This window comes from Dendrobates tinctorius, unplaced genomic scaffold (genome assembly GCF_039654945.1).
Source record: "Dendrobates tinctorius isolate UK_male_01 unplaced genomic scaffold, ASM3965494v1 ptg000046l, whole genome shotgun sequence".
NCBI classification, from domain to species: Eukaryota; Metazoa; Chordata; class Amphibia; order Anura; family Dendrobatidae; genus Dendrobates; species Dendrobates tinctorius.
The window spans coordinates 27,267,008-27,290,709 of record NW_027361714.1 but is presented as its reverse complement, the minus strand read 5'-3'; the positions used below and the strand labels follow the sequence as shown (position 1 = coordinate 27,290,709).

At 42.1% G+C, this 23,702-nt stretch overlaps 1 protein-coding gene across 1 annotated transcript in view; it reads left to right on the top strand.

The window, feature by feature from the left end:
* The first annotated feature begins 5,690 nt into the window (after nt 1-5,690).
* ECHDC1 (ethylmalonyl-CoA decarboxylase 1) overlaps nt 5,691-23,702 on the top strand; it is a 180,750-nt gene continuing 162,738 nt past the window's right edge. The window contains exon 1 of the mRNA XM_073575775.1: nt 5,691-5,780. Within this exon, the coding sequence (XP_073431876.1) occupies nt 5,753-5,780 (28 nt within the window). The 5' untranslated portion in view covers nt 5,691-5,752. The remainder of the gene's footprint in view (nt 5,781-23,702) is intronic.

The window sequence follows — 23,702 nt, the reverse complement described above, 5'->3', positions numbered from 1 at the left end:
TGCTAAGCGTCTCATATTTTTTCCTAATACTCCAAAGCCGTATTGCTATTCATATTTCATATAGTTCACATTGAAATGCTTTAGCATGATAGAGTGCAACCCTTTTTTTATATATTGTACTAGCTGAAGAGCCCGGCGCTGCCCGGGCATAGTAACTACGGTTAGTTATAACAAATTATAATGATTATATCTATATATATAAAGCTGAGTGTAGAGCCCACCCACTCCAAATAGCAACATTCACTATAATATCCCACATCATCCCGTCAGCCAGAGCTACCGGACTACTACCCCTAATATCCCACATCATCCCATCAGCCAGAGCCACTGGACTACTACCCCTAATATCCCACATCATCCCATCAGCCAGAGCCACCGGACAACTATCACTAATATCCCACATCATCCCATCAGCCACAGCTACCAGACTACTACCCATAATATCCCACATCGTTCCATCAGCCAGAGCCACCGGACTACTACCCCTAATATCCCTCTTCATCCCGTCAGCCAGAGCCACTGGACTACTACTAATATCACACATCCTATCAGCCAGAGCCACCGGACAACTACCACTAATATCCCACATAATCCCGTCAGCCTGGAGTCAGAACCAGAGCGCTGAGTGGAACGGACCTAATTTCCATACTGGAGATCCCTTTAAGAGAGGCCTGGTGTCAGAACCAGAGCGCTGCGTGGATTTGCCCTGACTTCCATACCAATGATCCCTTTAATAAAAGCCTGGGTTAAGAATTAGAGCGCTGAGGGATTTACCCTAACTTCCATACCGGAGATCCCTTTAAGAGAGGCCTGGGGTCAGTACCAAAGCGCAGAGTGGATTTTCTCTCACTTCTGTACCGAGAATCCCTTTAAGAGGGGACTTGGGTCAGAACCAGAGCGCTGAGTGGATTTGCTCTAACTTCCATACCGGGGATCCCTTAAGAGAGCCTGGGATCAGAACCAGAGTGCTGAGTGGATTTGCCCTGACTTGCATACCAATGATCACTTTAATTGAACCCTGGGGTCAGAATAAGAGCACCGAGGGATTTGCCCTAACTTCCATACAGGAGATCCCTATAAGAGAGCCTGGGGTCAGTACCAGAGCACTTGAAGGCAATTGCCCTGACCTCCATACCAGGGATCCCTTTAAGAGAGGCCTGGGGTCAGAATTAAAGCGCTGGATGGATTTGCCCTGACTTCCATACTGAAGATCCCTTTAAGAAGGGCCTGGGGTTCAGTACCAAAGCGCAGAGTGGATTTGCCCTAAATTCCATTCCAATGATCCTTTTAAGAGAGTGGGGGGTGAGAACCACAGAGCTGAGTGGAACGGTCCTAACTTCCATACCAGGGATCCCTTTAAGAGAGGCCTGGGGTCAAAACCAAAGCGCTGGATGGATATCCTCTGACTTCCATACCAATGATCTCTTTAAGAGGGAAGATGTGCCTACAGGATGGAGGATGTGTGATGTGTATATAGGCACGGGAGGGGGGGATTCATTTCTGTCATCTGCTCTCTGCTCCTTTCAGGGGGGCAGACAATGGCTGGGAGCTTATGTTCCCAGGGATGCTAGATTTCTCCCACCATGTCAGTGTCTGCTGAGGTGTTGTCAAGTGGGAAAACTGTTGCTCATAGCAACCAATCACAACTCAGCTTCTTTTGAACAGCTCTGGTGAAATGAAAGATGCTTCATGATTGGTTGGTGATACACACACACACACACACACACACACATTCATTTTTATATATAGAGATATGGAGGTAGCTGCTCCTGGTATACACCTATTCACACTAGTCTGGATGTGCCAGTCAGTTTTTTGCCTTTTGTATGCTAGCTTACTGACCGAGCACTCCGCCCTCCACCAGGTGGTGATTTTAATTACAGCAGGTCCCTACTTACCCATAAATACAGGCATTGCTGACAGAGGTGACCGTGTCCACATTCACCTAGGAATGCAGACATCAGCCTTAGGCCGGGATCACACTACTGTGTGTGATGCAAGAAACTCGCATGAGTCTCTCGCATCAACACCTGGCACTCAGGACCGGAGCTGCGGCTGCATAGAAATACATGCCGGGTGTTGATGCCGTGCGAGTTTCTCGCATCACACATGGTAGTGTGATCCCGGCCTTAGGTATTCACACAGGTCAGGGTCCCATCAGACTGAGACCACCTTGCCGATGGTTGATGGGCAGATAATATTTGGCCAAATTTTATGCTAAGTGTCTCATATATTTTCCTAATACTCCAAAGCCATATTGCTATTCAAATTTCACATATACTACATTAAAAAAATGGGTAGATTGTGGATTTAATCTGCGCTGCTGAATGATTCAAGGTCCAAAACATGTAGCCATTCAATTGTGGATTTATTCAATGCATTTCAAAGTACACAACTTCTTCATCAGGAACACCACAATCATTTACATATTCATATTTCATATATTCCACATTGACATGCTTTAGCATGATAGAGTGCAACCTTTTTTTGTATATTGACCCAACGGATGGTAGGTCAGCTAATGGCACAACACAAATACAATGAGGATGAGATAGGTGAGAGGAAGGCCCTACCAATAGGGAATGAGGGATAGTCACCACCTGAGCTCCAACCTGAGCCTGTCCCTGCACTCACCCAATGCCCAATGCGGGTCCTTCTCCCCACTGCCATCAGGATACCTCATCCCTCACTGTCACCTAAACTGCCCTGGCTAGTGCACTGGCCACCATAGGGTGCTAGCCTAGCCACTGCAGATAATAACACACAGGGGATAGTGACAAACAACTTAGCTTATGGACTCCAATGCTAAGCTCCCCACCGCAGATAACAACAGCAACTGAACTCCCAACACCAGACGTTGCTGACACTATTGAGCTGCTCCTGCTAGGCTGGTCTCCAGAAAGGAACTGTATAACCAACAGTCAGCTGATGCATCAGGTGACCCTTTAAAGGATGGTGGGAGTGGTCACCACCTGCATCAGTTGGCCCAGCAGCACTGCAATAACACCAGATTGCCACCGAGGGAAAAACTGACATTACCGCCCTGATGGTCCAAAAGGAAAAATTTTTTAGACTAAGTGGAACCAGAGCTGCCATAAATCCAAATATGGATCGTGACAGTTGGGTAATATAATAACGCTTATTATTGACGTTTAGTACTATTTCATGTAGTAATTTGTCTTATTTTCACTGCGAATCAGGCCCGGATTGCTAATCTGCCGAGCCGGGCAGATTCCCGGTGGGCTGGTGCTATGTAGCACAAAGTGGACCACTGGCCCTTTAAAACATCTTACTAGAGGCCCTGTGTGCACGTGGAGAAAGGAGCGAACACGCGCTGACAAGAGTCGCTGTAGCACTTGTCGTATGTGTTTGCCGCGGCGGCCCACTGTCAGTGTGTGCAAGTGTAGGGAAGGTGACCTGACTGACGGACTTGTCTGTAGGAAGAAGGGATGGTTTGTGCACTGTAGACGGATGGTTGTAATGACAGAAGGGAAACAGCTGGGGAAAATGGAAAAGGAGTGCAGTACCTTAGTTTGACCAAAAGATGGCAGGGGGGAGCATGAGTTCAGGACTTGACAGCAGCTTATGGCTTTAGAAACCGCTTAGTCATGGGGGGCGGGGAGACAGGAACCCAGGAGGGGATTTCCCGAGCAGGGAGATAAATAGGACAGGACGGGGTTGGGAGGAGCTCAGGAGGAGAAGAGACTGTGAAGGAGAACGGACAGCAGTGGAGAGCTCGACCAGGGGACTGAGGAGAAGAGACAGTCAGGGGGGTGGCCCAGACACGAAGAACCGCAGAACAGATGAGGCCTCGAGGGTACCAAATTGACGATGACCTCTGACTCGTGAAGTGCTGGTGGTAGATAGGCCTAGGGCAGCCCCAGTGAAAGAGCCGCGAGGAACGTCACTATGACGGAAGGTGCAGGTACCCGGGCCTAAATACGGAGAGCTGTGAAAGTCCTTCGGTGTATTGCTGCGGTCGTCAGGAGGACGGACAATAAATTCGGACCTGTTGTACCCAAAATCTGCCTCCGTCTCGTGTCTGTGTCGCCTGTTCGCGGTAAGCAGTGGATCACCCCCAAATCTGGGCCCATACTACACAAGCATGAGTGCATGCACACAGGGCCTTCAGTCACAAGTTTGAAAGGGCCGCCGTGGCGCGCACAGGGCTCTTCAGTAGTGTTGAGCATTCCGATACTGCAAATATCGGGTATCGGCCGATATTCGCTGTATCGGAATTCCGATACCGAGTACCGAAATTTTTACAATACCGGAATCGGAAGTTCCCATAATGCAATGAGCCAGTTGTGTTAGCCATGTTAACTAATGCCATGGCTCTGATTGGCTGCTGAAATGATGTCATCATGATGCGCGGTCTGTGCAGGCCTGCCAGGGGTTTGTGCGGGCCTGCTGGGGGTCTGTGCGGGCCTGCCGGGGGTCTGTGCGGGCTGCCGGGGGTCTGTGCGGGCCTGCCGGGGGTCTGTGCGGGCCTGCTGGGGGTCTGTAGTAAATATGTAGTATGTATGTATTATGTAGTATGTATGTATGCTGTATGGATGTAGTATATATGTAGTATGTATGTATTATGTAGTATGTATGTATGCTGTATGAATGTAGTATATACGTAGTATGTATGTAGTATGTATGTATGTATGTTGTATGAATGTAGAATATATGTAGTATGTAGTATGAATGTATGTTGTATGAATGTAGTATATATGAAGTATGTATGTAGTATGTATGTATGTTGTATGAATGTAGTATGTATGTAGCATGTATGTTTTTGTTTTTTTTACATTCAACACATTAGCCGGATGATGGGACTACTACTGTCCCATCATTGGCTAATGTGTCAATCACTGTCATTGTAGCAGGCATCGCCCGATGGGACTTGAAGTCCCATCGGACGATGCCTGCACACACACACAACCCCCGGCAGGCCCGCACAGACCACCGGCAGCCCGCACAGACCCCCGGTAGGCCCGCACAGACCCCCGGCAGCCCGCACAGACCCCCGGCAGGCCCGCACAGAGCCCCGGCAGCCCGCACAGACCCCCGGCAGGCCCACACAGAGCCCTGGCAGCCCGCACAGACCCCCGGCAGCCCGCACAGACACCCGGCAGTCGCACAGACCCCCGGCAGTCACACAGACCCCCGGCAGGCCCGTACAGGCCCCCGGCAGGCCGCACAGAGCCCCGGCAGCCCGCACAGACCCCCGGCAGGCCCGCACAGACCCCCGGCAGGCCCGCACAGACCCTCGAGAGGCCCGTACAGACCCCGCCCGCACACACAGAAACGCACAGTGTCCGCCCACGCACCACCCACACTCTTCCCCCCTCCCAAACTGGATGTGCAAGGAAAGAAAGGGCTTATTTTCATTCCGATATTTGTGCCCCAATGACTTGCATGGGTTTCCGGTATCGGAATCGGCGATACCCGATACTTTTTGGGTATCGGTCCGATCCAATCCGATCTGATATTTCACGATATCGGATGGTATCGCTCAACACTACTCTTCAGTCTGACGTTGGCCAGTACCAGCGTCAGAGAAGATATTTTTTTCCACTCCTCTGCAGAGGGGCATATGCCCTCCAGGCGGCTCCTCCCTCAGCTGTGCAGGAACACAAGACCGGCTGTTTCTTCCCCTGGGCCAGCACTGCGCCTTTAAATCCTTTAGCCCTGTCTGCTAAAATGATATAATGCAGCCGCCCTGCACTGCTATCTTCCTGCTGGAGAGAAACATCAAAGGATCATGTGGGTCAGAGAAAAGTTGGGGGAAGGTAAAAAAAACCTCCCCTAATAAGTGTGTACATGTATGTTGATTCTGTATATTTATATGTCTGTAGTTATGAAGTTTATAAGATTTTTTTGTATATAAGTCTTCAAATATGTATGTGACTGCATGCATATATATCTGTATATGTGTATGTCTGCATGTGTGCATGTCTACATGAGTGTCTGTGTGCCTGTCTATGTGCGTGTATGCATGTGAGCATGTCTGCGAGCGTGTCTTTAAGCATGCCTATAAGTGTGTCTTTATGCATGTCGCAAGCGTGTCTGTGGGTGTGTCTATAAGCACGTCTGCATGCATGTTTATAATCATTTCTATAAGCATACCTGCAAGTTAGACTGCATGTCTGCTTGTGTGTTTGCTTGTGTGCGTGCTTGCATGTGTGCGAGTCTCCATGCGATTGTTTATAAGCATGTCTGTCTGTGTGTGTGCGTTTATAAGAGTGTCTATAAGCATGTCTATGTACTTATCTAAGTGAGTGTGTGAGCGTCTCTGCGTGCATGTTTGCATGCATGTCTGCGAGGGTGAGTCCCACTATATACTATATACACAGCGCCACTCCTTCTGTCCTGTATACATGGTGTAAATCTCAGTATCTGTGCTTATTATGTGTGTGTATATGTATGTATATATATAAATATATATATATATACACACAGTGTATATATATTCAGTATATCACCCTGATAAATTGTGAAAAAAGTGTCGGGCTCTTTATTGGCCCATGTGGCAATGTTTTAGATCCATAACATAACCTTTCTCTGCTGTGGAACTAAACTGTTGCCACATGGGCTAAAAGAGTCCACCCCTCCCCGCTTGCTCAGGGCCCCAGCACTTGCGATACTTACCTCTTCCCGCTCCTCCACTGCGGCGTCTTCTGACTGATGTTTCAGGTCAGAGGATGCAGTGACGTCATGACTGTGTGCCCTGTGCCTGAACAGTCACAGAGCAGAGAGCAGGAAGACGGCGACGCTGAGGTGTCCAGAGAAGACCAGCAAGGAGAGGGGAGGATTTTAGATTTTTTTAAAATGTTTTGAGCAATATATGGGGCCCATTATACACTAGAGCATCATATGGGGAACATTATATATCGAGCATCATATGGGGCCCATTATACTTAAGCATAATATGGGACCCATTATATATGGAGCATTATGTGGGGCTTATTATTCTGTATTGAGCAATATATGGGCCTCATTATTCTGTAGGGAGCATTACATGGGACTCAGTCTGTATGGAACAATATATGGGCCTCATTACACTGTATGGAGGACTATGTGGTACCCATAATACTGTATGGAGCATTATATGGGGCTTATTATTTTGTATGGAGCATTATATGGGGCTCATTATTCTGTAAAGAGCATTATATGGTGCTCATTATTCTGTATGGAGCATTATATGGGCTCCTTATTCTGTATGGAGCATTATATGGGACTCAGTCTGTATGGAACAATATATGGGCCTCATTACACTGTATGGAGGACTATGTGGTACCCATAATACTGTATGGAGCATTATATGGGGCTTATTATTTTGTATGGAGCATTATATGGGGCTCATTATTCTGTAAAGAGCATTATATGGTGCTCATTATTCTGTATGGAGCATTATATGGGCTCCTTATTCTGTATGGAGCATTATATGGGGCTCATTATTCTGTATGGATCATTATATGGGGCTCATTATTCTGTCGGAAGCATTATATGGAACTCATTATTCTGTATGGAGCAATTCATTGGGCTCATTAAACTGTATGGAGGACTATGTGGTACCCATAACACTGTATGGAGCAATATATGGGGCTCATTATTCTGTATGGAACATTATATGGAGCTCATTATTCTGTAAGGAGCATTATATAGGTTTCATTATTCTGTAGCAATATATGGGGCTCATTATTCTGTATGGAGCATTATATGGGGCTCATCATTCTGTATAGAGCATTATAAAGGCTCATTATTCTGTATGTTACATTATATGGGGCTCATTATTCTGTATGAAGCATTATATGAGGCTCATTATTCTGTAGGGAGCAATATATGGGATTTATTATTCAATAGGGAGCAATATATGTACCTCACTAAACTGTATGGAAGACTATGTGGTACCTATAATACTGTATGGAGCATTATATGGGGCTCATTATTCTGTAAAGAGCATTATATGGGGCTCATTATTCTGTGTTGAGCATTATATGGGGCTCATTATTCTGTATGGAGCATTATATGGGGCTCATTATGCTGTATGGAGCATTATATGGGACTCATTATTCTGTATGAAGCAATTTATGGGCCTCATTACACTGTATGGAGGACTATGTGGTACCTATAATACTGTATGGAGCATTATATGGGGATCATTATTCTGTAAAGAGCATTATATGGGGCTCATTATTCTGTATGTAGCATTATATGGGGCTCATTATTCTGTATGGAGAATTATATGGGGCTCATTATTCTGTATGGTGCATTATATGGGGCTCATTATTCTGTATGGAGCATTTTATGGGGCTCATTATTCTGTATGGAGCAATATATGGGGCTCATTATTCTGTAAAGAGCATTATATGGGACTCATTATTCTGTATGAAGCAATTTATGGGCATCATTACACTGTATGGAGGACTATGTGGTACCCATAATAATGTATGGAGCATTATATGGGGTTCAATATTTTATATGGAGTGTTATATGGAGCTCATTTCTCTGTATGGAGCATTATATAGGTTTCATTATTCTGTATGTAGCATTATATGGGGCTCATTATTCTGTAAACAGCATTATATGGGGCTCATTATTCTGCATGGAGCATTATATGGGACTCATTATTCTGTATGGAGCACTATATGGGGCTCATTATTCTGTATGGAACAATATATGGGGCTCATTGTTATGTATGGAGCATTATATGGGATTCATTATTCTGTATGGAGCAATATATGGGGCTCATTATTCTGTATGGAACAATATATGGGGCTCATTGTTATGTATGGAGCATTATATGGGATTCATTATTCTGTATGGAGCAATATATTGGACCCATTAAATTGTATGGAAGACTATGTGGTACCCATAATACTGTCTGGAGCATTATATGGGGCTCATTATTCTGTGTGGAGCATTATATGTGGTTCATTATTCTATATGGAGTATTATAAGGGGCTCATTATTCTGTATGGAGCAATATATGGGTCTTATTACACTGTAAGGAGGTCTATGTGGTTCCCATAATACTGTCTGGATCATTATATGGGGCTCATTATTCTGTGTGGAGCATTATATGGGGCTCATTATTCTGTAAGGAGCATTATATGGGGCTCTTTATTCTGTAAGGAGCATTATATGGGGCTCATTATTCTGTATGGAGCAATATATGAGGCTCATTAATCTTTATGGAGCATTATAAGGGGCTCATTATTCGGTATAGAGCAATATATGGGCCTATATATGGGCCTTATTACACTGTATGGAGGTCTATGTGGTTCCCATTATACTGTCTGGAGCATTATATGGGGCTCATTATTCTGTGTGGAGCATTATATGGGGATCATTAATCTGTAAGGAGCATTATATGGGGCTCATTATTCTGTATGGAGCATTATATGGGGCTCATTATTCAGTATGGAGCATTATAATGGGCTCAGTATTTTGTATGGAGCAATATATGGGGCTTATTATTCTGTGTGGAGCATTATATGGGACTCATCGTTCTGTATGGAGCAATATATGGGCCTCATTAAACTGTATGGAAGACTATGTGGTACCCATAATACTATATGTAGCCTTATATAGGGCTCATTATTCTGTATGGTGCATTATGTGGGGCTCATTATTCTGTATGGAGCATTATATGGGGCTCATTGTTCTGTGTGGAGCAATATATGGGACTCATTATTCTGTATGAAGCAATACATGGTACCCATTATTCTGTATGGAGCAATATATGGGGCTCATTTTTCTTTATGGAGCAATATATGCGGCTCAGTATTCTGTATGGTGCAATATATGGGCCTCAGTATTCTGTATGGATCATTACATGGGGCTCATTATTCTGTGTTGAGCAATATATAGGGGGCTCATTATTCTGTTTGGAGTATTATATGGGACTCATTATTCTATAGGGAGCATTATATGGGCCTCATTAAACTGTGTGGAGGATTATGTGGTACCCATAATACTGTATGGAGCATTATATCGGGATCATTATTCTGTAAAGAACATTATATGGGGCTCATTATTCTGTATGGAGCAATATATGGAACCCATTCTGTATGGAGCAATATATGGGACTCATTATTCTGTATGGAGCAATATATGTGGCTCATTATTCTTTTTGGAGCATTATATGGGGCTCATTATTCTGTATGGAGCAATATATGGGCCTCAGTATTCTGTATGGAGCATTATATGGGGCTCATTATTCTGTATGGAGCATTATATTGGGCTCATAATTCTGTATGGAGCAATATATGGGGCTTATTATTCTGTATGGAGCATTATACGGGACTCATTATTCTGTATGGAGCAATGTATGGGCCTCAATAAACTGTATGGAGGATTATGTGGTACCCATAATACTATATGGAGCCATATATAGGGCTCATTATTCTGTATGGAGCATTATGTGGGGCTCATTATTCTGTATGGAGCATTATATGGGGCTGCAGGAATCCAGAGCCTCAAATTCTGTGGTCTCCTGCTGTCTTTCTACTGCAGAGGAGATTGCTTTGCAACAGACCGCTCCGGAGACTAAGTCCCTCTGTGCTCCTACTGGGCATGCTCTCGAGACGATCTCCCATTGGAGATCGGGAGTCATGTGCCCAGGTCCTGTTCCAGATCTCATTGGTCCATCTTGGAGATCTGGAAGGTCCCGCACGGCTATAAAAAGAACGCATGGCCGTTCCGCCAAGCGCTAGTATAGACTATACTTGCTATGTGTGATTGGTGACGGATGTATGACTCTGGTGACTGACTCGTTTGAAACCCCTTCCCTCTGATATTACGCATGGTGATAGGGAAATAGTTTAGTAGTCAGCGCCAGTCAGTGGCAAGCCTTTAGCCACTGTGCTCACCGCACCGCTACGCTAGCGTCCGACATCGCGCTTGCTATCTGGCTTTGTCGTCGAGCGGCAGTGTCTTACGCCGCACTGCAGTTGCAGCCCTTCTAGGCGTTCGCAGCAGCGACATCGCACACACGGTAGGTCTACAGGGACGCAGCTCCTCTGTCTTGGGTCCTGCTCCTGTGACCGGATACCGTGTGTGCATCTACCTGAAGCCTGTGTCTCTAACAGGTTCAGCGTTTTGTATGTTTTTTGTTCCAGCACCTCTGTGTGTGAACAGAGGCCGCTCTGTGCACTCCGGGTGAAGTTTAACCCGTGTGCATCATACCGTCATATTGCTCGTCTGCCACCACTTAGCAGCAGTTATACCACCTACTGCACGGTGGACTCCGAGCGGCGAACACACTTTATTATTATTTTATTTAGTGTGTTCCGCCATTCCTAACATTATGGGGCACATAATTCTGTATGGAGCATTATATGGGGCTCATTATTCTGTATTGAGCAATATATGGGGATCATTGTTCTGTATGGAGCATTATGTGGGGCTCATTATTCTGTATGGAGCATTATATGGGGCTCATTATTCTTTATGGAGCATTATATGGGGCTCATTATTCTGTATGGAGCAATATATGGGGCTCATTATTCTTTATGGAGCATTATATGGGGCTCATTATTCTGTATGGAGCAATATATGGGGCTCATTGTTCTGTATGGAGCATTATGTGGGGCTCATTATTCTGTATGGAGCATTATATGGGGCTCATTATTCTTTATGGAGCATTATATGGGGCTCATTATTCTGTATGGAGCAATATATGGGGCTCATTATTCTTTATGGAGCATTATATGGGGCTCATTATTCTGTATGGAGCAATATATGGGCCTCAGTTTTCTGTATGGAGCATTATATGGGGCTCACTATTCTGTATGGAGCATTATATGGGGCTCATTATTCTGTGTGGAGCAATGTATGGGGCTCATTATTCTGTATGGAGTATTATATGGGACTCATGATTCTGTAGGGAGCATTATGTGGGCCTCATTAAACTGTGTGGAGGACTATGTGGTACCCATAATACTGTATGGAGCATTATATGGGGCTCATTATTCTGTAAAGAACATTATATGGGGCTCATTATTCTGTATGGAGCAATATATGGGCCTCATTCTGTATGGAGCAATATATGGGCCTCAGTATTCTGTATGGAGCATTATATGGGGCTCATTATTCTGTATGGAGCATTACATTGGGCTCATTATTCTGTATGGAGCAATATATGGGGCTTATTATTCTGTATGGAGCATTATGTGAGACTCATTATTCAGTATGGAGCAATATATGGGCCTCATTAAACTGTATGGAGGATTATGAGGTACCCATAATACTATACGGAGCCTTATATAGGGCTCATTATTCTGAATGGAGCATTATGTGGTGCTCATTATTCTGTATGGAGCATTATATAGGGCTCATTAATCTGTATGGAGCAATATAAGGGACTCATTATTCTGTATGGAGCAATATATGGGGCTCATTCTTTATTGGAGCATTATATGGAGCTCATTATTCTGTATGGAGGAATATATGGGCCTCAGTATTCTGTATGGGGCATTATATGGGGCTCATTATTCTGTATGGAGCATTTTATGGGGCTCATTTTTCTGCATAGAGCAATATATGGGGCTCATTATTCTGTATGGAGCATTATATGGGACTCATTCTGTAGTGAGCATTATATGGGCCTCATTAAACTGTATGGTGGACTATGTGGTATCCATAATACTGTATGAAGCATTATATGGGTCTCATTATTGTGTATGGAGCATTATATGGGGCTCATTATTCTGTATGAAGCATTATATTGGGCTCATTATTCTGTATCTAGCATTATATGGGGCTCATTATTCTGTATGAAGCATTATATGGTGCTAATTATTCTGTATGGAGCAATCTATGGGACTCATTATTCAGTAGGGAGCAATATATGTGCCTCTTTAAGCTGTATGGAAGACTATGTGGAACCAATAATACTGAATGGAGCATTATATGGGGCTCATTAGTCTGCATGGAGCAATATATGGGCCTCAGTGTTCTGTATGAAGCATTATATAGGGCACATAATTCTGTATGCAGCATTATATGGGGCTCATTATTCTGTATGAGCATTATATGGGGCTCATTATTCTGTATGGAGCAATATATGGGCCTCAGTGTTCTGTATGGAGCATTATATGGGGCTCACTATTCTGTATGGAGTATTACATGGAGCTCATTATTCTGTGTGGAGCAATATATGGGACTCATTATTCTGTATGGAGTATTATATGGGACTCATTATTCTGTAGGGAGCATTATGTGGGCCTAATTAAACTGTGTGGAGGACTATGTGGTACCCATAATACTGTGTGGAACATTATATGGGGCTCATTATTCTGTAAAGAACATTATATGGGGCTCATTATTCTGTATGGAGCAATATATGGGACTCATTCTGCATGGAACAATATATGGGACTCATTGTTCTGTATGGAGCAATACATGGGCCTCAGAATTCTGTATGGAGCATTATATGGAGCTCATTATTCTGTATGGAGCATTATATTGGGCTCATTATTCTGTATGGAGCAATATATGGGGCTTATTATTCTGTATGGAGCAATATATGGGGCTTATTATTCTGTATGGAGCATTATATGGGACTCATTATTCTCTATGGAGCAATATATGGGCCTCATTAAACTGTATGGAGGATTATGTGGTACCCATAATACCATACGGAGGCTTATATAGGGCTCATTATTCTGAAAAGAGCATTATATGGGGCTCATAATTCTGTATGGAGCAATATATGGAACTCATTATTCTGTATGGAGCAATAAATGGGGCTCATTATTCTTTTTTGGAGCAATATATGGGGCTCATTATTCTGTATGGAGCAATATATGGACCTCATTACACTGTATAGAGGACTATGTGGTATCCATAATACTGTATGAAGCATTAAATGGGGCTCATTATTGTGCATGGAGCATTATATGGGGCTCATTATTTCATATGAAGCATTATATAGGGCTCATTATTCTGAATGGAGCATTATGTGCGGCTCATTATTCTGTATGGAGCATTATATGGGGCTCATTATTCTGTATGGAGCAATATATGGGACTCATTATTCTGTATAGAGCAATATATGGGGCTCATTATTCTTTATTGGAGCATTATATGGGGCTCATTATTCTGTATGGAGGAATGTATGGGCCTCAGTATTCTGTATGGAGCATTATGTGGGGCTTATTATTCTGTATGGAGCATTATATGGGACTCAATCTTCTGTATGGAGCAATATATGGGCCTCATTAAACTGTATGGAGGATTATGAGGTACCCATAATACTATACAGAGCCTTATATAGGGCTCATTATTCTGAATGGAGCATTATGTGGGGCTCATTATCTGTATGGAGCATTATAATGGGCTCAGTATTTTGTATGGAGCAATATATGGGGCTTATTATTCTGTGTGGAGCATTATATGGGACTCATCGTTCTGTATGGAGCAATATATGGGCCTCATTAAACTGTATGGAAGACTATGTGGTACCCATAATACTATATGTAGCCTTATATAGGGCTCATTATTCTGTATGGTGCATTATGTGGGGCTCATTATTCTGTATGGAGCATTATATGGGGCTCATTGTTCTGTGTGGAGCAATATATGGGACTCATTATTCTGTATGAAGCAATACATGGTACTCATTATTCTGTATGGAGCAATATATGGGGCTCATTTTTCTTTATGGAGCAATATATGCGGCTCAGTATTCTGTATGGTGCAATATATGGGCCTCAGTATTCTGTATGGATCATTACATGGGGCTCATTATTCTGTGTTGAGCAATATATAGGGGGCTCATTATTCTGTTTGGAGTATTATATGGGACTCATTATTCTATAGGGAGCATTATATGGGCCTCATTAAACTGTGTGGAGGACTATGTGGTACCCATAATACTGTATGGAGCATTATATCGGGCTCATTATTCTGTAAAGAACATTATATGGGGCTCATTATTCTGTATGGAGCAATATATGGAACCCATTCTGTATGGAGCAATATATGGGACTCATTATTCTGTATGGAGCAATATATGTGGCTCATTATTCTTTTTGGAGCATTATATGGGGCTCATTATTCTGTATGGAGCATTATATTGGGCTCATAATTCTGTATGGAGCAATATATGGGGCTTATTATTCTGTATGGAGCATTATACGGGACTCATTATTCTGTATGGAGCAATATATGGGCCTCAATAAACTGTATGGAGGATTATGTGGTACCCATAATACTATACGGAGCCTTATATAGGGCTCATTATTCTGTATGGAGCATTATGTGGGGCTCATTATTCTGTATGGAGCATTATATGGGGCTGCAGGAATCCAGAGCCTCAAATTCTGTGGTCTCCTGCTGTCTTTCTACTGCAGAGGAGATTGCTTTGCAACAGACCGCTCCGGAGACTAAGTCCCTCTGTGCTCCTACTGGGCATGCTCTCGAGACGATCTCCCATTGGAGATCGGGAGTCATGTGCCCAGGTCCTGTTCCAGATCTCATTGGTCCATCTTGGAGATCTGGAAGGTCCCGCACGGCTATAAAAAGAACGTATGGCCGTTCCGCCATGCGCTAGTATAGACTATACTTGCTATGTGTGATTGGTGACGGATGTATGACTCTGGTGACTGACTCGTTTGAAACCCCTTCCCTCTGATATTACGCATGGTGATAGGGAAATAGTTTAGTAGTCAGCGCCAGTCAGTGGCAAGCCTTTAGCCACTGTGCTCACCGCACCGCTACGCTAGCGTCTGACATCGCGCTTGCTATCTGGCTTTGTCGTCAAGCGGCAGTGTCTTACGCCACACTGCAGTTGCAGCCCTTCTAGGCGTTCGCAGAAGCGACATCGCACACACGGTAGGTCTAGAGGGACGCAGCTCCTCTGTCTTGGGTCCTGCTCCTGTGACCGGATACCGTGTGTGCATCTACCTGAAGCGTGTGTCTCTAACAGGTTCAGCGTTTTGTATGTTTTTTGTTCCAGCACCTCTGTGTGTGAACAGAGGCCGCTCTGTGCACTCCGGGTGAAGTTTAACCCGTGTGCATCATACCGTCATATTGCTCGTCTGCCACCACTTAGCAGCAGTTATACCACCTACTGCACGGTGGACCCCGAGCGGCGAACACACTTTATTATTATTTTATTTAGTGTGTTCCGCCGTTCCTAACATTATGGGGCACATAATTCTGTATGGAGCATTATATGGGGCTCATTATTCTGTATTGAGCAATATATGGGGATCATTGTTCTGTATGGAGCATTATGTGGGGCTCATTATTCTGTATGGAGCATTATATGGGGCTCATTATTCTTTATGGAGCATTATATGGGGCTCATTATTCTGTATGGAGCAATATATGGGGCTCATTATTCTTTATGGAGCATTATATGGGGCTCATTATTCTGTATGGAGCAATATATGGGGCTCATTGTTCTGTATGGAGCATTATGTGGGGCTCATTATTCTGTATGGAGCATTATATGGGGCTCATTATTCTTTATGGAGCATTATATGGGGCTCATTATTCTGTATGGAGCAATATATGGGGCTCATTATTCTTTATGGAGCATTACATGGGGCTCATTATTCTGTATGGAGCAATATATGGGCCTCAGTGTTATGTATGGAGCATTATATGGGGCTCACTATTCTGTATGGAGCATTATATGGGGCTCATTATTCTGTGTGGAGCAATATATGGGGCTCATTATTCTGTATGGAGTATTATATGGGACTCATGATTCTGTAGGGAGCATTATGTGGGCCTCATTAAACTGTGTGGAGGACTATGTGGTACCCATAATACTGTATGGAGCATTATATGGGGCTCATTATTCTGTAAAGAACATTATATGGGGCTCATTATTCTGTATGGAGCAATATATGGGCCTCATTCTGTATGGAGCAATATATGGGCCTCAGTATTCTGTATGGAGCATTATATGGGGCTCATTATTCTGTATGGAGCATTACATTGGGCTCATTATTCTGTATGGAGCAATATATGGGGCTTATTATTCTGTATGGAGCATTATGTGGGACTCATTATTCAGTATGGAGCAATATATGGGCCTCATTAAACTGTATGGAGGATTATGAGGTACCCATAATACTATACGGAGCCTTATATAGGGCTCATTATTCTGAATGGAGCATTATGTGGTGCTCATTATTCTGTATGGAGCATTATATAGGGCTCATTAATCTGTATGGAGCAATATAAGGGACTCATTATTCTGTATGGAGCAATATATGGGGCTCATTCTTTATTGGAGCATTATATGGAGCTCATTATTCTGTATGGAGGTATATATGGGCCTCAGTATTCTGTATGGGGCATTATATGGGGCTCATTATTCTGTATGGAGCATTTTATGGGGCTCATTTTTCTGCATAGAGCAATATATGGGGCTCATTATTCTGTATGGAGCATTATATGGGACTCATTCTGTAGTGAGCATTATATGGGCCTCATTAAACTGTATGGAGGACTATGTGGCACCCATAATACTGTATGGAGCACTATATGGGGCTCATTATACAGTAAAGAACATTATATGGGGATCATTATTCTGTACGGAGCAATATATGGGCCTCATTACACTGTATGGTGGACTATGTGGTATCCATAATACTGTATGAAGCATTATATGGGTCTCATTATTGTGTATGGAGCATTATATGGTGCTCATTATTCTGTATGAAGCATTATATTGGGCTCATTATTCTGTATCTAGCATTATATGGGGCTCATTATTCTGTATGAAGCATTATATGGTGCTAATTATTCTGTATGGAGCAATCTATGGGACTCATTATTCAGTAGGGAGCAATATATGTGCCTCTTTAAACTGTATGGAAGACTATGTGGAACCAATAATACTGAATGGAGCATTATATGGGGCTCATTAGTCTGCATGGAGCAATATATGGGCCTCAGTATTCTGTATGGAGCATTATATTGGGCTCATAATTCTGTTTGGAGCATTATATTGGCTCATTATTCTATATGGAGCAATATGTGCGACTCATTCTGTATGGAGCAATATATGAGGCTCATTATTCTGTATGGAGCAATATATGGGCCTCATTACACTGTATGGAGGACTATGTGGTATCCATAATACTGTATGAAGCATTATATGGGGCTCATTATTGTGTACGGAGCATTATATGGGGCTCATTATTCTGTATGAAGCATTATATAGGGCACATTAATCTGTATGCAGCATTATATGGGGCTCATTATTCTGTATGAGCATTATATGGGGCTCATTATTCTGTATGGAGCAATATATGGGCCTCAGTGTTCTGTATGGAGCATTATATGGGGCTCACTATTCTGTATGGAGTATTACATGGAGCTCATTATTCTTTGTGGAGCAATATATGGGTGGTACTCATTATTCTGTATGGAGTATTATATGGGACTCATTATTCTGTAGGGAGCATTATGTGGGCCTAATTAAACTGTGTGGAGGACTATGTGGTACCCATAATACTGTGTGGAACATTATATGGGGCTCATTATTCTGTAAAGAACATTATATGGGGCTCATTATTCTGTATGGAGCAATATATGGGACTCATTCTGCATGGAACAGTATATGGGACTCATTGTTCTGTATGGAGCAATACATGGGCCTCAGTATTCTGTATGGAGCATTATATGGAGCTCATTATTCTGTATGGAGCATTATATTGGGCTCATTATTCTGTATGGAGCAATATATGGGGCTTATTATTCTGTATGGAGCATTATATGGGACTCATTATTCTCTATGGAGCAATATATGGGCCTCATTAAACTGTATGGAGGATTATGTGGTACCCATAATACCATACGGAGGCTTATATAGGGCTCATTATTCTGAATAGAGCATTATATGGGGCTCATAATTCTGTATGGAGCAATATATGGAACTCATTATTCTGTATGGAGCAATAAATGGGGCTCATTATTCTTTTTTGGAGCAATATATGGGGCTCATTATTCTGTATGGAGCAATATATGGACCTCATTACACTGTATAGAGGACTATGTGGTATCCATAATACTGTATGAAGCATTATATGGGGCTCATTATTGTGCATGGAGCATTATATGGGGCTCATTATTTCGTATGAAGAATTATATAGGGCTCATTATTCTGAATGGAGCATTATGTGCGGCTCATTATTCTGTATGGAGCATTATATGGGGCTCATTATTCTGTATGGAGCAATATATGGGACTCATTATTCTGTATAGAGCAATATATGGGGCTCATTATTCTTTATTGGAGCATTATATGGGGCTCATTATTCTGTATGGAGGAATGTATGGGCCTCAGTATTCTGTATGGAGCATTATGTGGGGCTTATTATTCTGTATGGAGCATTATATGGGACTCAATCTTCTGTATGGAGCAATATATGGGCCTCATTAAACTGTATGGAGGATTATGAGGTACCCATAATACTATACAGAGCCTTATATAGGGCTCATTATTCTGAATGGAGCATTATGTGGGGCTCATTATCTGTATGGAGCATTATATGGGGTTCATTATTCTGTATGGAGCAATATATGGGACTCATTATTCTGTATGGAGCAATATATGGGGCTCATTTCTCTTTATTGGGGCATTTTATGGGGCTCATTTTTCTGTATGGAAGAATATATGGCCTCAGTATTCTGTATGGAGCATTATATGGGGCTCAGTATTCTGTATGGAGCATTATATGGGCCTCAATAAACTGTATGGAGCAATATATGGGACTCATTATTCTGTATGGAGCAATATATGGGCCTCAATAAACTGTAAGGAGGATTATGAGGTACCCATAATACTATACAGAGCCTTATATAGGGCTCATTATTCTGAATGGAGCATTATGTGGAGCTCATTATTCTGTATGGAGCATTATATGGGGCTCATTATTCTGTATGGAGCAATATATGGGCCTCAGTGTTCTGTGTGGAATATTATATGGGACTCATTATTCTGTAGGTAGCATTATGTGGGCCTCATTAAACTGTGTGGAGGACTATGTGGTACCCATAATACTGTATGGACCATTATATGGGGCTCATTATTCTGTAAAGAGCATTATATGGGACTCATTACACTGTATAGAGGACTGTGTGGTATCCATAATACTGTATGAAGCATTATATGGGGCTCATTATTGTGCATGGAGCATTATATGGGGCTCATTATTTCATATGAAGCATTATATAGGGCTCATTATTCTGAATGGAGCATTATGTGGGGCTCATTATTCTGTATGGAGCTTTATATGGGGCTCATTATTCTGTATGGAGCAATATATGGGACTCATTATTCTGTATGGAGCAATATATGGGGCTCATTATTCTTTATTGGAGCATTATATGGGGCTCATTATTCTGTATGGAGGAATGTATGGGTCTCAGTATTCTGTATGGAGCATTATGTGGGGCTCATTATTCTGTATGGAGCATTATATTGGGCTCATTATTCTGTATGGAGCAATATATGGGGCTTATTATTCTGTATGGAGCATTATATGGGACTCAATCTTCTGTATGGAGCAATATATGGGCTTCATTACCTGTATGGAGGATTATGAGGTACCCATAATACTATACAGAGCCTTATATAGGGCTCATTATTCTGAATGGAGCATTATGTGGGGCTCATTATTCTGTATGGAGCATTATATGGGGTTCATTATTCTGTATGGAGCAATATATGGGACTCATTTCTCTTTATTGGAGCATTATATGGGGCTCATTTTTCTGTATGGAGGAATATATGGGCCTCAGTATTCTGTATGGAGCATTATATGGGGCTCAGTATTCTGTATGGAGCATTATATGGGCCTCATTAAACTGTATGGAGCAATATATGGGACTCATTATTCTGTATGGAGCAATATATGGGGCTCATTACTCTTCATTGGAGCATTATATGGGACTCATTCTGTATGGAGCAATATATGGGCCTCATTATACTGTAAGGAGGATTATGAGGTACCCATAATACTATACAGAGCCTTATATAGGGCTCATTATTCTGAATCGAGCATTATTTGGAGCTCATTATTCTGTATGGAACATTATATGGGGCTCATTATTCTGTATGGAGCAATATATGGGCCTCAGTGTTCTGTATGGAGCATTATATGGGGCTCAATATTCTGTATGGAGCATTATATGGGGCTCATTATTCTGTGTGGAGCAATATATGGGGCTCATTATTCTGTATGGAGTATTATATGGACTCATTATTCTGTAGGTAGAATTATGTGGGCCTCATTAAACTGTGTGGAGGACTATGTGGTACCCATAATACTGTATGGACCATTATATGGGGCTCATTATTCTGTAAAGAGCATTATATGTGGCTCATTATTCTGTATGGAGCAATATATGGGACTCATTCTGTATGGAGCAATATATGGGACTCATTATTCTGTATGGAGCAATACATGGGCCTCAGTATTCTGTATGGAGCATTATATGGGGCTCATTATTCTGTATGGAGCAGTATATTGGGCTCATTATTCTGTATGGAGCAATATATGGGGCTTATTATTCTGTATGGAGCATTATATGGGATTCATTATTCTGTAGGGAGCAATATATGGGCCTCATTAAACTGTATACTATAATACTATACGGAGCCTTATATAGGACTCATTATTCTGAATGGAGCATTATGTGCGGCTCATTATTCTGTATGGAGCAATATATGGGACTCATTCTGTATGGAGCTATATATGGTTCTCATTATTCTGTATGGAGCAATATATGGGCCTCATTACACTGTATGGAGGACTATGTGTTATCCATAATACTGTATGGAGCATTATATGGGGCTCATTATTGTGTATGGAGCATTATATGGGGCCCATTATTCTGTAAGAAGCATTATATAGGGCTCATTATTCCGTATGTAGCATTATATGGGGCTCATTATTCTGTATGAAGCATTATATGGTGCTCATTATTCTGAATGGAGCAATCTATGGGACTCATTATTCAGTAGGGAGCAATATATGTGCCTCATTAAACTGTATGGAAGACTATGTGGTACCAATAATACTGTATGGAGCTTTATATGGGGCTCATTATTCTGTATGGATCAATATATGGGCCTCAGTATTCTGTATGGAGCCTTATATGGGGCTCATTATTCTGTTTGGAGCATTATATTGGTGTCATTTTTCTATATCGAGCAATATATGGGACTCATTCTGTCTGGAGCAATATATGGGGCTCATTATTCTGTATGGAGCAATATATGGGCCTCATTACACTGTATGGAGAACTATGTGGTATCCATAATACTGTATAAAGCATTAAATGGGGCTCATTATTGTGTATGGAGCATTATATGGGGCTCATTATTCTGTATGAAGCATTATATGGCGCTCATTATTCTGTATGGAGCAATCTATGGGACTCATTATTCAGTAGGGAGCAATATATGTGCCTCATTAAACTGTATGGAAGACTATGTGGTACCCATAATACTGTATGGAGCATTTTATGGGGTTCATTATTCTGTATGGAGCAATATATGGGCCTCAGTATTCTGTATGGAGCCTTATATGGGGCTTATTATTCTGTTTGGAGCATTATATTGGGCTCATTATTCTATATGGAGCAATATAAGGGGCTTATTATTCTGTATGGAGCATTATATGGGACTCATTATTCTGTATGAAGCAATTTATGGGCCTCATTAAACTGTATGGAGGATTATGTGGTACCCATAATACTATATGGAGCCTTATATAGGGCTCATTATTCTGTATGGAGCATTATGTGGGACTCATTATTATGTGTGGAGCAATATATGGGACTCATTATTCTGTATGGAGCAATATATGGGCCTCAGTATTCTGTATGGAGCATTATATGGGGCTCATTATTCTGTATGGAACAATATATGGGCCTCATTATTCTGTATGGAGCATTATATGGGGCTCATTATTATGTGTGGAGCAATATATGGGACTCATTATTCTGTATGGAGCATTATATTGGGCTCATTTTTCTGCATGGAGCAATATATGTGGCTCATTATTCTGTATGAAGCATTATATGGGACTCATTCTGTATGGAGCAATATATGGGCCTCATTACACTGCATGGATAACTATGTGGTACCCATAATACTGTATGAAGCATTATATGGGGCTCATTATTCTGTATGGAGAAATCTATGGGACTCATTATTCAGTAGGGAGCAATGTATGTGCCTCATAAAACTGTATGGATGACTATGTGATACCCATAATACTGTATGGAGCATTATATGGGGCTCATTATTCTGTAAAGAGCATTATATGGGGCTCATTTTTCTGTATGGAGCAATATATGGGGCTCATTATTCTGTATAGAGCATAATATGGGACTCATTATTCTGTTTGGAGCAATACATGTGCCTCATTACACTTTATGGAGGACTATGTGGTACCCATAATACTGTATGGAGCATTATATGGGAATCATCATTCTGTAAAGAGCATTATGTGGGGTTCATTATTCTTTATGGAGCATTATATGGGGCTCATTATTCTGTATGGAGCAATATATGGGCCTCAGTGTTCTGTGTGGAGCATTATATGGGGCTCACTATTCTGTATGGAGCATTATATGGGGCTCATTATTCTGTGTGGAGCAATATATGGGGCTCATTATTCTGTATGGAGTATTATATGGGACTCATGATTCTGTAGGGAGCATTATGTGGG